This window comes from Cryptomeria japonica, chromosome 1 (genome assembly GCF_030272615.1).
Source record: "Cryptomeria japonica chromosome 1, Sugi_1.0, whole genome shotgun sequence".
In the NCBI taxonomy this organism is placed as follows: domain Eukaryota; kingdom Viridiplantae; phylum Streptophyta; class Pinopsida; order Cupressales; family Cupressaceae; genus Cryptomeria; species Cryptomeria japonica.
The window spans coordinates 393,270,964-393,285,655 of NC_081405.1; the positions used below are offsets into that span (position 1 = coordinate 393,270,964).

The 14,692-nt window shown below is 35.6% G+C and overlaps 1 protein-coding gene across 3 annotated transcripts in view; it reads right to left on the reverse strand.

Moving 5' to 3' along the window:
* The window catches only part of LOC131070931 (proline iminopeptidase-like), a 248,156-nt gene that overhangs the window by 159,758 nt on the left and 73,706 nt on the right, over nucleotides 1-14,692 (reverse strand). For all 3 annotated transcript variants that reach the window (XM_058006623.2, XM_058006625.2, XM_058006624.2), the window contains exons 7-8: nucleotides 13,612-13,709; nucleotides 12,644-12,745 (exon numbers count right to left, since the gene is read on the reverse strand). In XM_058006623.2, the coding sequence (XP_057862606.1) occupies nucleotides 12,644-12,745; nucleotides 13,612-13,709 (200 nt within the window). The remainder of the gene's footprint in view (nucleotides 1-12,643; nucleotides 12,746-13,611; nucleotides 13,710-14,692) is intronic.

Sequence of the window (14,692 nt, forward strand, 5' to 3'; positions counted from 1 at the left end):
AAAAGTCCAAACATGTCCACACTTTCCTTCAAGATGCCTTGCAACTCAAAATTTGGTCAAACTAGGGAGGAAATGAGCCTTAGGAGGATTTTCGCTCTGGACCCTTTGGAAGGGTCAGGAGCGAAAATCTCATTCTAGGCTAGATTACTCACTTTTCAAACTCCAAACCACTTCAAGAAGCAAACTTAGATCATTTTCCACCTGAGGAAGAATATTTCAAGGTCAAACAAGGTAGCAAATGAAGTTTATGATGAATTTCGCTCTGGACCCTTTGGAAGGGTCAGGAGCGAAATTCTCCTTTAGGCCAAAATCTTGTTCTTCAAAATCAATCAAACTCTCTCTCAAGGCAAAAACATACCCATTCATCTCCCATCAAGCCAACGCCTAGCCAAAATAAGGAAGAAAACAAGAGTTATAAGGATTTTCGCTCTGGACCCTTTGGAAGGGTCAGGAGCGAAATTCCTCTCCTAGGCTAGAATCCATCATCCCAAGGTCTAAAATCTCCTCTCCAAGGCAAAGTTGCATCAAACCTTCTCAATTATGCCTCAAAAGTCTACAAACTTGGTCAAGCTAAGGAGGAAAATAGAGGAAATAAGAATTTCGCTGTGGACCCTTTGGAAGGGTCAGGAGCGAAATTCACCTTAGGCCATGATCCTGACTTTATTTTTTTGCATTTCTTCATTCAAACAAGTTCTTTTGCCTTCATTCAAGCTTGGGAATGCTTTAGTTCTAGGTTTTGGTCAAAGTAGAATGTCTTATGGAGAATTTCGCTCTGGACCCTTTGGAAGGGTCAGGAGCGAAATTTGACATTTTGGACTCTCCGTCAGGATCATTTTATGGAATATAACATTTAAGTATAAGAAAGAAGAAAGATATTTCTTATATTTTAAGTTATATTCCATATATACTTTCAGGATGTTTGAGAGTGGTTTCGGACCTCCAGGAGTTATATTGCAAAATCTAACTTTTGGAGGATTCTTCAGTTTTCCAGACTTAGTCAAATTTCAGGATCAGGACATTCCAGACTTAGCCAAATTTCAGGATCAGGACATTCCAGACTTAGCCAAATTTCAGGGCATTTGAAGATCAGGATGACATTTCAGACTTCATCACTCACCAACTCGACCTAGCTCGGACCTTCAAGAATGATATCCACTCACAAAGCAAGACACAATTAGCAACGAGAGCAAAACCAAGCCCTAAGGAAGACTCTCAAAGAAACCCTAATTTGGAGCACCTGCTGACTCCCCAGGCTCAAGCAAAGCCTACCATCCTATTGATCCCCTGGCGACACTCATCCTGCAAAGGCTAACAGACAAAACCCTAAAAGACCTAGAAAACAAACCCTAGAAAGCAAAAAGCAGGGGTCCCCATTTGCAATGGGGCGATGTGTGAATATGTCACAACAGGAAGCGTGCCATAGAGTGAAAATTTTCATTTTTTCACAAAAATTTTAACGTAGTGGTCCTTCATTTTTGGAAACAAAAATGAGGACAACAACCAGTCACGACTAAAAGGAAAAATATAAGAAAATTCCTTCTAGTAGATGTGGACACTCTACAAGCTCTCTAACTTCCATCAAGCGACAAGTTGATTCAATAAATTTCCAGGATACCCTTTTTAGAATATATATATCTATATATATTATTGCTTGCCGATGTTCTAATTGTGGGCAGCTAGCATAGTTGAATTTTCAAAATATATTTGCAGGAGATTCCACTACATCTACAGCTTCTCATATACTAAAAAATGACTAGCCTTTGTACTCAAAAATTTATTAAACAAAGTTACCTACTAAAATGATATAGCCAAAGTAATTGAACTAATCTTCACAAGAAACTCATCCCATTAAACTTATTCTTTTCTTGCAAAACCCGAAATGAATTTTGTATATTGCAACCTTGGAAAGATTTATCATTTTCTAAGAAAATTCGACATTCATAACAAGGGCAAGTTTTGTACCCCAATGCCTAGCAATCGATTCAAGTCATTTTTAAAACACTTTATGAATAATATTCAACAATCATCTTTTAAAATATAACATAAAGTTAGCTTTGATGACTTAATTTTAACTATTTAATTATTTTTAAAGATCAGGCAAAAAAGAGACATTACAGTCCTCCCTCCCTAAATATTGCTTGTCCTCAAACAATGCCAACTCAACCACTGATACCACTAATTGATCTCAAATAAAAATAAATGTGTTTCTAGCATCCCAAATAAATTTAAAGAATATTCCTTCACCATGATTCCACTGCTCCACTTTGATACAATCATCCGCTACGAATTTGTTACATTGTGCAATTCCACCAATCATGTGTATTCCTAGATCCCAAACTTTCATATCACCATACACACTGAGGCTGGAAGGAAAAACATTTATCATCAAATTACCAACAACAATCACACATGCCCCTTTCAAGTGGCTGATACAAATGATGATAGCAGTGTTGAAAATGACAATTGAATTCATAGCTATCCTATGAATGTTCTTGTTGTTGTATACTAATAACACCGAATTAATACCCAACCTCCAAGTGTTATAATGGCAGTCTCATGCACACAAATTCAAGAAATCAACTAAAATCATCAATACAGCCTCTGAAAATGTGAAGATTAGCGACATGAAATGATTGCAACAAACAGTAATCGCCAATGTGGAATTTAGAGACAACTAAACCATGACTAAAAACTCTCCCACAATTCGCTGCTTACTGCTGAAACTTTGTGATACTTGTGAAGGATATATTTTTTCATCCCTAGTAATAAATGGAGAACAAAATATTGGGAATCAGAAACAATGAATTTCTTATTCAATATCCTCCTCAAGAGAGTGACCATTACAAACCAAACATTATTATAATGAAGTATCTTTCCAAAAGGTAATCTCATTGTTTCTAAAATCATCTTTTCAATAAGATGCATCCAATGCAAACTCAACTCTTTCTAGCTTTACGATATCAAATTCTTCACATACATTGAGATAACCATTAGTGATGTCTTCATGATGCAAGGAATGTTAGGACTATCATGGAATGTCATATCTAGGATGTAGCTTCGTTCCATAAACACTATCTCATGCTTTCGTTGCACCACTCTAAATAAACCTAGAATACCAATGTGCCAAGTTTCCATTCCCTTTTCTTCTGGCCCAACATAATAACCATCATGTAGAAACAAACTAAGAGACCTGCAAAATTTCAACATGACATCCTTGTGACATTCACTTGCATGCTCCCCTTTGGTTTTTAGTCCTGGATATCCTAAACAAACACCTAGATCTCATTTCCTACTTTTGTCACTATTTGTGTTCCTTCAATCAAGTAGTGTCTCAACATTCAAAAGAATAGGTGAATTATCAAAAGATAACTCATCATGAGTAAACTGCTCTTCCAAACCCATGAGTTTACACCCTTGAAATTCTTCCAAAATGTTGTCAACATGCATCACAAAAGGTGATTATCAAATGTTAATTTTGCATCCATGTCAAAAAGTGGATTAGCCAAGTCAAAAAGTGGATTATTTATGAATTGAAAGTTATTACCATTCTCTAAATTAAACTATCCCTCCGCTATCCCATATCTGAAAGAGAAATTTTAGGACAAAGTTCTAAATCAAAATCTCCCTGAATTTCATCAAGCTCATCATCACCTACTTGATTTTTTAGCCCTCTTTTCATTTTCTCGCTCCCTAACTTTTGTGAGAGTAGAAATTTGTTCTTCTGCCTGAAGTAATGCTATTTGAGTTCTTTCCAAAAAGTCATTAATTGATTTAAGCTCAAAGGTGAGTTCATCAACCTTTGCCTTTGTTTCTTTGGATATAGATAAAGCCTCATTTGCAAATTGGGCCATATCTCTACCTTTGATCATGTGCAAATATGTTGATTTCATTTCTTCCATTGTACTCTTTACTTCTTGTAAATCTGAAAAGGTAATAATCTATTCAAGCTGATCTCTTTACACCTTTTGCATTAATTTTTCAACGAAGCTTTTCGTGTCATTTAACTTAGATAAGGTTTGCACTTTGTTTTAAGTTGTACCAATGATTGTTTCTTCCAATCTTCCTCATGAATGCCAGAATCATGCAAAGTTAATGAACTATTATTAGTAGGTATACAAAAATCAGAATTTTCATCATACCTTCCAACAGTGTCACCATAGATGCCATAGGTCTCATGTGCCTCTCCTTCAATTTCAGAATACACTTCCCTGGTTTGATCTGAGTGCTCATCATTATCTATAAATCTAGAATTTGCAGCAAACCAAATATTATCATTAGCGTCTTCAAAATTTGTGTCATCTACACACCTTTCATCCAAATCATCTTGGAGCTTCCCCTCAAGTTTTGCCTTTTCTTCTTCCTCAAGTTTTATTGTCTCAGTTTCTTCTTTACTTTCATCATCACCTGGCTGCAATAAAAATGTGATGGGAGACACTAATTCACTTTCTTTGTTGTTTCTACATGTGTGACTAGGCGTCTAGGCCTCCTAGCATGTGGAACAATGCAGCTCTCTTCTCAATTGGTTCTTGCTCATTTTAGGGGGATCCTAACCTGTGAACCACAAGAAACCAATTCATCTTCCGTCAATTGATTTTTTTATTTTTCAATTTTCTGCTCAACCAATCTTTTTGACAACTCATGCTGTTGGTGAAACATCCTGTTCCTTTCTCCAAATGCCCAACAAGTTAGCTAACAATAGCTTCTATATATCATCACCTTCATCCATAATCAAGGACAAGATAGTTGCATTGTACTTATAACATTTTTCTCATGATATTTTCTGACTTTAGCAAACAAACAGTGAAACATTTTAAGAATTAAATCATCACATTTAAGATCAAGCATCACCATACAGGATCTAACCTTTGCAATGATTTCTAGAATTTTAACCCTCTTAGCAAAAGAAGGATGTCTGGTATTATCCAAACCATGAAAAGTCTCCTCAATCAGCTAGAATATCCCCTTCATTATGTCTGTATGGAACTTCAGAAGCTATATTATGAGTTCATTGAGGCAAGAGATGACTACAAAGTACAAACCTTACATCTTCGTTAGGATGACTCATAAGCTTGGGCCAGACCAAAGCAATCATTGATTCCTCTAGAGCCCATTTCAAAATCTCATAATCTGATTGGTCAACCTTCAATAAAAGAGCTTCTAATTCCTTCAATCTATTAAGTGGGGCATCTTCAGACGGATGCAGAAACTCCAGATCTTTTCCCAATGCATAAAGCATATTTCCCACTAACTTTCTGTTAATGCATGGTAGCTTATGCAAGATAAGATCTTCCTAAACCTTCCTTGTTCTGTTATTTACATGCTTCATGTCAGATTTATATTGCATATGATTATCGGATTGTACAAACATCACTTATCATTATGCTATCGGGCTAACAACCCGATAGCATATTAATGTCAATTATTAATTGGCATTAATATGCTATCGGGGTATTAACCCGATAGCATATTAAATGCTATAAGTCATCGAGTTATTAGCCGATACATACTTGCTATCGGGTGCATAACCATTGGCACCGGTTCACATCTGTTATCAAGCGTAATTATATCGGGCATATTTGTTATCGGGTTTAATGAATACACCGCTTCATTTGGAATTAACATTAGTTAACAACTGCACCAGTTGGATTACATACATCGTGCACTTTGAATCATCGGTGTTTATATGAACCGATTCATTACATTGATTGGTCATGCCTAAAAGGCATGACCGGTCAATACACCAATTGACCGGTTGCCTAAATGATATATATGCCAATTGAATTCATTTGGAGTAGACATAGAAAATATTAAATGATCTCTCTCCTTCAGACCTGCAGATAAAATCAGAATTATCAGACATTGACATAATTCCTCATATCCATTTATAGCATACATAGTTCATAACTTGTTCTTGAATTGAAATTGAAATAACTCCACATGGTATCAGAGCCAGGTTAATCGAACCTAAGGCTATTCAATTTTGATAAAATTCAAGGACTAAGTTACAAACTACATCACATTTCCATAATGGCCAACGCTATCAGATTCGAAGATAGACTTGGAGGTAGCGAAGATTTTTCAGCTTGGAAGTTTAGAATCAAAATGATTTTAAGAGAAAACAAAGTTGATTCATATGTCCAAACTGAAAGTGCACAACCAGAAGATGAAACCGAGAAATCCACATGGATCGAGGGAAATGATAAGGCCATTAAAATAATAGTGGATGGGGTAAGAAATAATATAATGCCCATCATTAGAAAGCAGGAGACGGCTTATAAAATGTTCAAGGCACTTGAAAAGACATTTGAGATATCAAATGCAAGTCGTACTCTAGCACTAAAACGAGAAATAAATCATATCACCATGAACAAAGGGGAGACAATCAACGCCTACTTCATGCGGATATCGGTTCTAAAAGATGAACTTGCAACTCTGGACTACGAGATCCGAGGCAAAGAACTAACACTCATTGCTTTAGATGGGTTGCCTAGTGGATGGAGCACATTCGTCCAAGGCATCAGTGCAAGGTCTAAATATCCTAAGTTTGAGAGACTAAGAGATGACTGTCTACAAGAAGAATCCCGATTGAACAAGGTAGGAATAAAACAGAAGAATATAGATGAAGACTTGCAAGTCCTAAATACAAACATCAATAAAAAATACAAAAAGAAGCAATTCAGGAAAAGAAAAGCTAAACAAGGCAAGAACACTTCTAAGAAAGACCTATCACATGTTCAATGTTATAGGTGTGACAAATTCGGACACTATGTTGCAAACTGTCCGGAGAAAGGGAAGCAAGCCACATTTGCAAAAGTGAAGAAATCTAGAAAAGAAAATGACTCCGAGAACTATGTCCTCTACTCAGCACTTACAAGCCATACTTCAAACAAATCTAACTCATGGGTGATTGACAGTGGTTCATCCAGACACATCACCGGCTTTAGAGAAATACTAGACTCCATGATAGAGAAAGATGATGAGGAAGTAACCATCGGAGACGATTCTTCACATCCAGTTAGAGGAATTGGAACCTACACCATCAAACTGAAGTCAGGCATGTCACTACAACTTGAAGAAGTACTATATGTTCCAGGCATCAAAAGAAATCTAATCTCCATATCAGCACTAGAAGATCAAGGATACAGAGTGACCTTCATGGAAAACAAGGTGTTGGCTTGGCCAAAGAGATCCTCCATCAAAGACGCTAAGGTCATTGGTCGAAGACAAGGTTATTTGTATGAGCTATGTATAGAGCCCAATCTAGCATTGATCCATGAAGCAACTAATGCAAATGAAGTATGGCACAGGAGATTAGGTCATCTGAATTATAGAGCTTTGTCAACCATGGGAAACCTTGTCACAGGTCTACCTAAGTTGAAGCAATATCATTCAGAGGCATGCAAAGGGTGTGCCTTAGGTAAAAATACCAAAAATGCATTTCAGAATAGTACTAGGAAAACTAGCAAAGTTTTGGAGTTAATTCATTCTGATGTATGTGGACCTATGTCCGTACCCTCGCTAGGGGGATTTTTGTACTATGTAATTTTTGTTGATGACTACTCTAGGAAGACATGGATCTACTTTCTGAAATATAAAGAATCAGAAGAGATCCTAAGTAGGTTCAAAGAGTTTAAAACATTAACAGAAAATCTCTCTAAAAACAAAATTAAAACCTTAAGAACTAACAATGGGGGGGAATACACATCAGAACTATTTAAAGACTTTTGTAAAAATTCTGGGATTAAGAGGGAGTTGACAATACCTTATAATCCACAACAAAATGGAGTAGCTGAAAGGAAAAATAGGACCATAGTAGAAGCTGCCAAAGCCATGATACTAGATCAAAATCTAAACTTGAACCTTTGGGCAGAAGCAACTAACACTGCTGTGTACATACAAAATAGATGTCCTCATTCACACCTTGAAGATAAAACTCCTGAGGAAGTCTTTACCAAGACAAAACCAGATATCAGCCATCTCAGGATATTTGGGTGTCCGGTCTATATTCATGTACCTAAAGAGAAAAGACTAAAACTAGAACCCTCTGGAAAAAGGGGAATACTTGTAGGATACAGTGAAACTTCTAAAGCCTACAGAATCTATGTACAAGGACAGAGAAATATTGAACTCAGTAGGGATGTAATCTTCGAAGAAGATTTAGCCTTCAAAAGGGCCCAAAATATAATAGAACCTGAAATTCATAATCCTACTCCTAACCTAGAAGAAGAACCTACTCCTGAGCTTCAGAGGGAGTATCTTGAGGAAACTATAAGTGAAACACAAGACCCACCTATAGATAATCGCAAGAAAAGACCACTATGGGCCACCAAAACTATAGTAGAAGCTCAGAAGTTCGCTGCTCCTTCAGGAACCTTCAGGGAAAGCAAGAGGCCTAATAAATTCATCAACTATGTTGCACTTATGAATGATCTATCTAAAGCTGAACCTAACAATGTTTCAGATGCACTCAAACATCAAGTATGGATAGATGCCATGACTGAAGAATATCAGTCCATTATGAAGAATGATGTTTGGGAGATTGTTCCTAGGCCAACCAAGAAGTCTGTCGTGTCTTCTAAATGGTTGTTTAAAATCAAGCATGCTGCAGATGGCAGTATTGAAAAACACAAGGCCAGATTTGTAGCTAGAGGGTTCTCACAGAAGGAAGGAATAGATTACGAAGAAACATTTGCACCTGTTGCCAGGTACACATCAGTAAGAGCTGTCCTAGCCATTGCAGCAGCAAAGGGGTGGAAGGTACATCAGATGGATGTTAAGACAGCATTCCTAAATGGCGAGATCGTGGAAGAAGTCTACTTAGAGCAACCTGAAGGGTTTGAAATTCATGATGCAAAGTCTCATGTGTGTAGACTCAAGAAAGCTCTTTATGGGCTCAAACAGGCTCCCAGAGTTTGGTATGAAAGAATTGACACCTATCTCTCAAAGCTGGGTTTCTCTAAGAATGATGCAGATCCTAATCTCTATCTCAAAAGAAATAAAGGTGATATGTTAATATTAATTTTATATGTTGATGACTTATTAATTACAGGAGATAATCACCTAATAGATCAATGCAAGAAAGATCTATCTACAGAATTTGATATGAAAGACTTGGGGCTTCTTCATTACTTCCTAGGATTGGAAGTATGGCAGAATTCTGATAATATTGTACTGAACCAAGGGAAGTACACCTCGGACATATTGACAAGATTTAGAATGCTAAACTGCAGACCCATGACCTCTCCTATGGAAACCAACTTCCATAAACTTAAAGAAGCAGCAGCAGAATCAAGACCTACTGACCCCACTCAATACAGGCAAATGATTGGGTCCCTGATGTATCTAGTAAATACAAGGCCAGATATCTGCTATGCTGTTAATGCCTTAAGTCAGTTCATGTGTGAACCTAAGGAGATACACCTGGTTGCAGTAAAGCATATAATGAGATATCTACAAGGTAACCTAAAGCTTGGTCTTAAATATGAAAAGGTTGACATAGATCTACATGGATTTACAGATTCAGATTGGGCTGGCAGTGTGACTGACAGAAAGAGCACTTCAGGGTGCTGCTTTAGTTTAGGGTCAGCCATGATATCCTGGATCAGCAGAAAACAATCTTCAGTAGCTCAGAGTTCCACAGAGGCTGAATATATTGCAGCTTCAATGGCTGCCCGAGAAGCAGTATGGCTAAGGAAATTGCTCGTGGGATTATTTGGAGAACCTATGAAACCTACAGTCATTCAGTGTGATAATCAAAGCTATATAAAACTTTCTATAAATCCAGTATTTCATGACAGGTCCAAACATATTGAGATCCCATATCACTATGTACGAGATATGGTTGACAGGAATGTGATAAAGTTAGAATATGTGTGTACAGGAGATCAGACTGCAGATATTCTAACCAAACCACTTTCCAGAGTGAAGGTTGATCACTTCAGAAAGGGTTTAGGTATGATAGAAAGGTAATCTGCTTTGTAATCTATACTTACATATATTTAAGATGTTTAATGTGTAAACTTCTTTGTCATGTCTGGACTATCTCTTGGCTTCTTCCCACCTGTGTTCATATCTAAGAGGTGACGATCTCTTAGACACTGAACACTTGTATATAGACATCATAAGGTGATGATCTTATGATAGTCAAACCAGTAATCATGTTGGATCACTGGTAAGTCATGGATGTGTCATGACTATGTTGTGATACAACATTTGTACAAATGTTATTGCATTATCACAATTTGGATATAATGAGAACTTAAACACTTCTCATATGGTTATCCTTGTATTGCGTGTTAAGCAATACTGATATCACGTGTAGGTGATATCTCAACCATTGATCATGATTGGATCTCTGGTAAGTCATGGATTTGCCATGACTATGTTGTGATAAACATTTATAAATGTTATTGCACTTATCACAACTTGGATATGATGAGAAACTAACCTTTCTCATAGACTTATCCTTAAGTATTGCGTGTTAGGCAATACTAATGTCACGTGTTAGGTGATATCTTGATGAATCTTACAGATCACATGTTTTGATGATTTCTCACATGATCAGGTGATGATTCTCTTACTTTTATCACATGTTAAAATAATACTTTATGTCACATGCTCAGGTGATGTTCTTCTATTTTGTATCATATGTCTTGATGGTACTTCTCATGTATAAATGATTTTTTTTGCTGACTGACATTATCTTAGTTATGAAAAGGAAATGTGATGCAGGTTGCCTTATCTATCTTCCAAAGCTAAGAGGGAGTGTTAATGCATGGTAGCTTATGCAAGATAAGATCTTCCTAAACCTTCCTTGTTCTGTTATTTACATGCTTCATGTCAGATTTATATTGCATATGATTATCGGATTGTACAAACATCACTTATCATTATGCTATCGGGCTAACAACCCGATAGCATATTAATGTCAATTATTAATTGGCATTAATATGATATCGGGGTATTAACCCGATAGCATATTAAATGCTATAAGTCATCGGGTTATTAGCCGATACATACTTGCTATCGGGTGCATAACCATTGGCACCGGTTCACATCTGTTATCAGGCGTAATTATATCGGGCATATTTGTTATCGGGTTTAATGAATACACCGCTTCATTTGGAATTAACATTAGTTAACAACTGCACCGGTTGGATTACATACATCGTGCACTTTGAATCATCGGTGTTTATATGAACCGATTCATTACATTGATCGGTCATGCCTAAAAGGCATGACCGGTCAATACACCAATTGACCGGTTGCCTAAATGATATATATGCCAATTGAATTCATTTGGAGTAGACATAGAAAATATTAAATGATCTCTCTCCTTCAGACCTGCAGATAAAATCAGAATTATCAGACATTGACATAATTCCTCATATCCATTTATAGCATACATAGTTCATAACTTGTTCTTGAATTGAAATTGAAATAACTCCACACTTTCCTTTCAATAAAGACCTAGGTTGGATAAGCTTGGACAAGTCGCTGAAATGTTTTGCTGAAGGGCTCTTTTATCTAATTGTCATCCCCTGTCACTGAAATCCGCAATGGAAAAACAAAACACAGGCTGTCAGGTTCTTGGTTCTGATACCACTGTAATAACCTGTACCCATTTTTTTGTGCTTTGAAATGTTTGTTCATTTATTTGCAAAGTTTTCTCTGAGAAGTTGCATAAGTGTTTGACAAAATTGCATGCATATAATGAACCAAATATGATAGTGCTGATTTTGCAAATTAAACTTTAACAGTTCACATGAAGCTTCAACAAATCATTGAATTCAAATTATAAATGAACAAAGTTGAACCATCATTCTGACCTGTCAGTAAAACTTAAGAATCCTGAATACAAATATTAGAGTTGAATAACTATGGTTCTCCTCCAACTTGAACACCTTGCTGGGATAACAATACATTACTAGGCGACTACCCCAAATAACGAATTATTTCTGGCTTTGACAGCAATTTAGTATTACTACAGGTCGAACTGAATACGCTCAGATCTGCACTGGCCTTTATTGGAACCTTGACATGCCAATTTTGTTCCTCAAAAATCCTAATGTGACTCCCTTTGAGGCTACACGATATCCTCTTAACTCCATAGGACTGCCAGACGAGCTCTGACTAGCAAAGTCATCTTTTAAAATATAACATAAATTTAGCTTTGACAACTTAATTTTTAATATTTAATTATTTTTAAAGGTCGAGCGGAAAAGGGACATTATACCTAAGCCATCATCTTATCAAAAATTTGATGAAATCAGCTTCAAAAACATTTGCTAATGGTAACATACCTATCTACAATATTTTATTTTCTTATCAATATGTGGATACAGATTTACCTAAGTAAACCTTTTGGTTTCTTTCAGCATCTAGAAAACATACCTTTCGTTTGATAGAAAAAAGAGATGTGGTGGGCAACATCTCATACAAGTAGCATACCTGATTCTGGACTTCGCTATATTTTGTTGGCAATAAAAGCAATTATGATTAATTTCATTGTGCATATGAGATCAAACATAAGATATCATTTCATAGATTGTGAAGCTTGAACCTAATTATGATCACTGCATCTTGAATTTCAAAGAAACACCATCAGATGTAATCAGATTCCCCAATGAATAGTTGTTGTTACCAGAGCAAACCCATCATCTTCTCCTTTCTTTAGAGAATCTTCATTGGGAAGAAGATAGGAAGTTGCCATCTCCAATTTAGTCCAAATTTTGGCGGCCTTGTTCTGCAAGGAAATGCTTAAAGTTAGGTTGCAAATTGAAATAGAAGGAAAGAAATATAAGATTAAATAAATGAAATATATACATATCCATAATATTAGTCAAATATGCAAATTTCTGGATTAGATTGTCTTAATAAGTTTTATTCAAATATGCAATTTCTGGATTAGATTGTGTTAATAATTTTTTTTGTTTTTTTTTTCTTGATTAACACAATCTAATCCTGAAATTGCATAATTGACTAATATACATATCCTTCAAGAAGAAAATGTGTTTATCAGTTGATAATGTAGAACAAGTACTCATAAAGAAAGGAACTGCGTAAGACAACTCCTAACTAGTTTGAACGTATAATTTTCAAATCTAGATATAATCTTTTCAAGTATATTAGTAAGTATTAGTAAAATTTAAATAAATGCTTCAAGTAAAACAGATATTGACCAGTTAGAATTCTGTTATGTCTTAACATGATAAAGATAAAAAAACTATTGCTAAACTCCAGACAATAAAAGAGAAGTGTCTCAAAAATGTTAAAAAAAATTGAACTTCTATGGAGTTCAAACAGATTGAAGTACTGGCAAGAATGATAACATGGTAAAAATAATAAGGCATCAATATCATTTTGTTTGTCCATATGTTGGTGATATAGACCTTGTCGTAGGACATAAAAGCAAGCCACAAAGCAGTACAACATGAACTTCCATGAAGGAAATTTATATGTCCAGTATCTCATCCCACTGCATCCGTGATTTGGAAGTTGCATCATTTATGCTTTGCAACTACGAAAAATCTTATAGTTTAAGAACTCAACAGAAAATTTAGCAGTATGAACAGATTTTAAAAAATTGTAATTATAATCCTTGCTACATACCTGTATTTCTTTGTCACTGCTATTCAATCGCTTGTGATATGCATTCACGAAGTCACCTCTTTCCTCCTCTGGTATGAAATCCCTAAATGATTCCCAAGCTAATCAAGTCATTGAAAAGAAAATAATTAGCTTCAGATTCCTTAAGGGGATAAGACATAATTATCATGCTGTTCCACTCTAGTGCTATACCTACTCATATTCCTGACTGATGTAATTTGAGGGGAAAAAAATCATTTCTTTGATATTTATTAATTTGAATCCATGTACATCTCGTATTACCAACTCCTGTGCAATTGAGTGTGAAATGGTGTTTAATGCATCAATATGAATAGGCTTAGTCATTTTAATAGAACATAGAAACAGAGGATAATAGATATTATTGTTACCATCTGTTTGCTAGGGTTTCGGCTGATGAAAGTTAATTTAGTAATATACTCTATAGATATTAAAAAGAGAAAATGCCAATTGAGCGTATACTCGCTGAGTATATATGGAGAAAAAGAAGTGGAAAAGCATAGAGAATTTATGCAAGGTGATGGGGAACCATGGCAATTTGTTCCAGAAGCTGATTGAATGGCACCTTCTAGATATATGTTACGATCAGACAAAAAGGATCACAAAGGTTTGAAACTGCATTCTTATCAGCTAAATCAGTCTAGTAGGACTACTAAATAATATCTGCAGAAATATTTTTACAAGAAATATTTACTTGATAAATGAATTGCAATGCATGCGTGGTACATGATAGATATTTTTTCACATGAAAAGGTGAATGAAAGGGTGTACACAATATAACACTGTATAAGAACTACTATTTAATATTATGTTACATACTAAATTGACATGAGAGAATTTAACATCACTCAAAAAAATCTTTGATCACAAAACATTATTAGAAGATTTTCAAAATGCGAGATAAATTCTTCTGCATTACACTGACTCATTTCTTCCTTCTTCTATTCAGGTGTCAACAGAATGATAACTAACAGAAAAATGCAAGTAATGCACAAAATCCATAAAATTGACTTGTTGTCAACAATTATTTGTTTTTTTTCTATGTTGCATAAATGCAAACACTTTT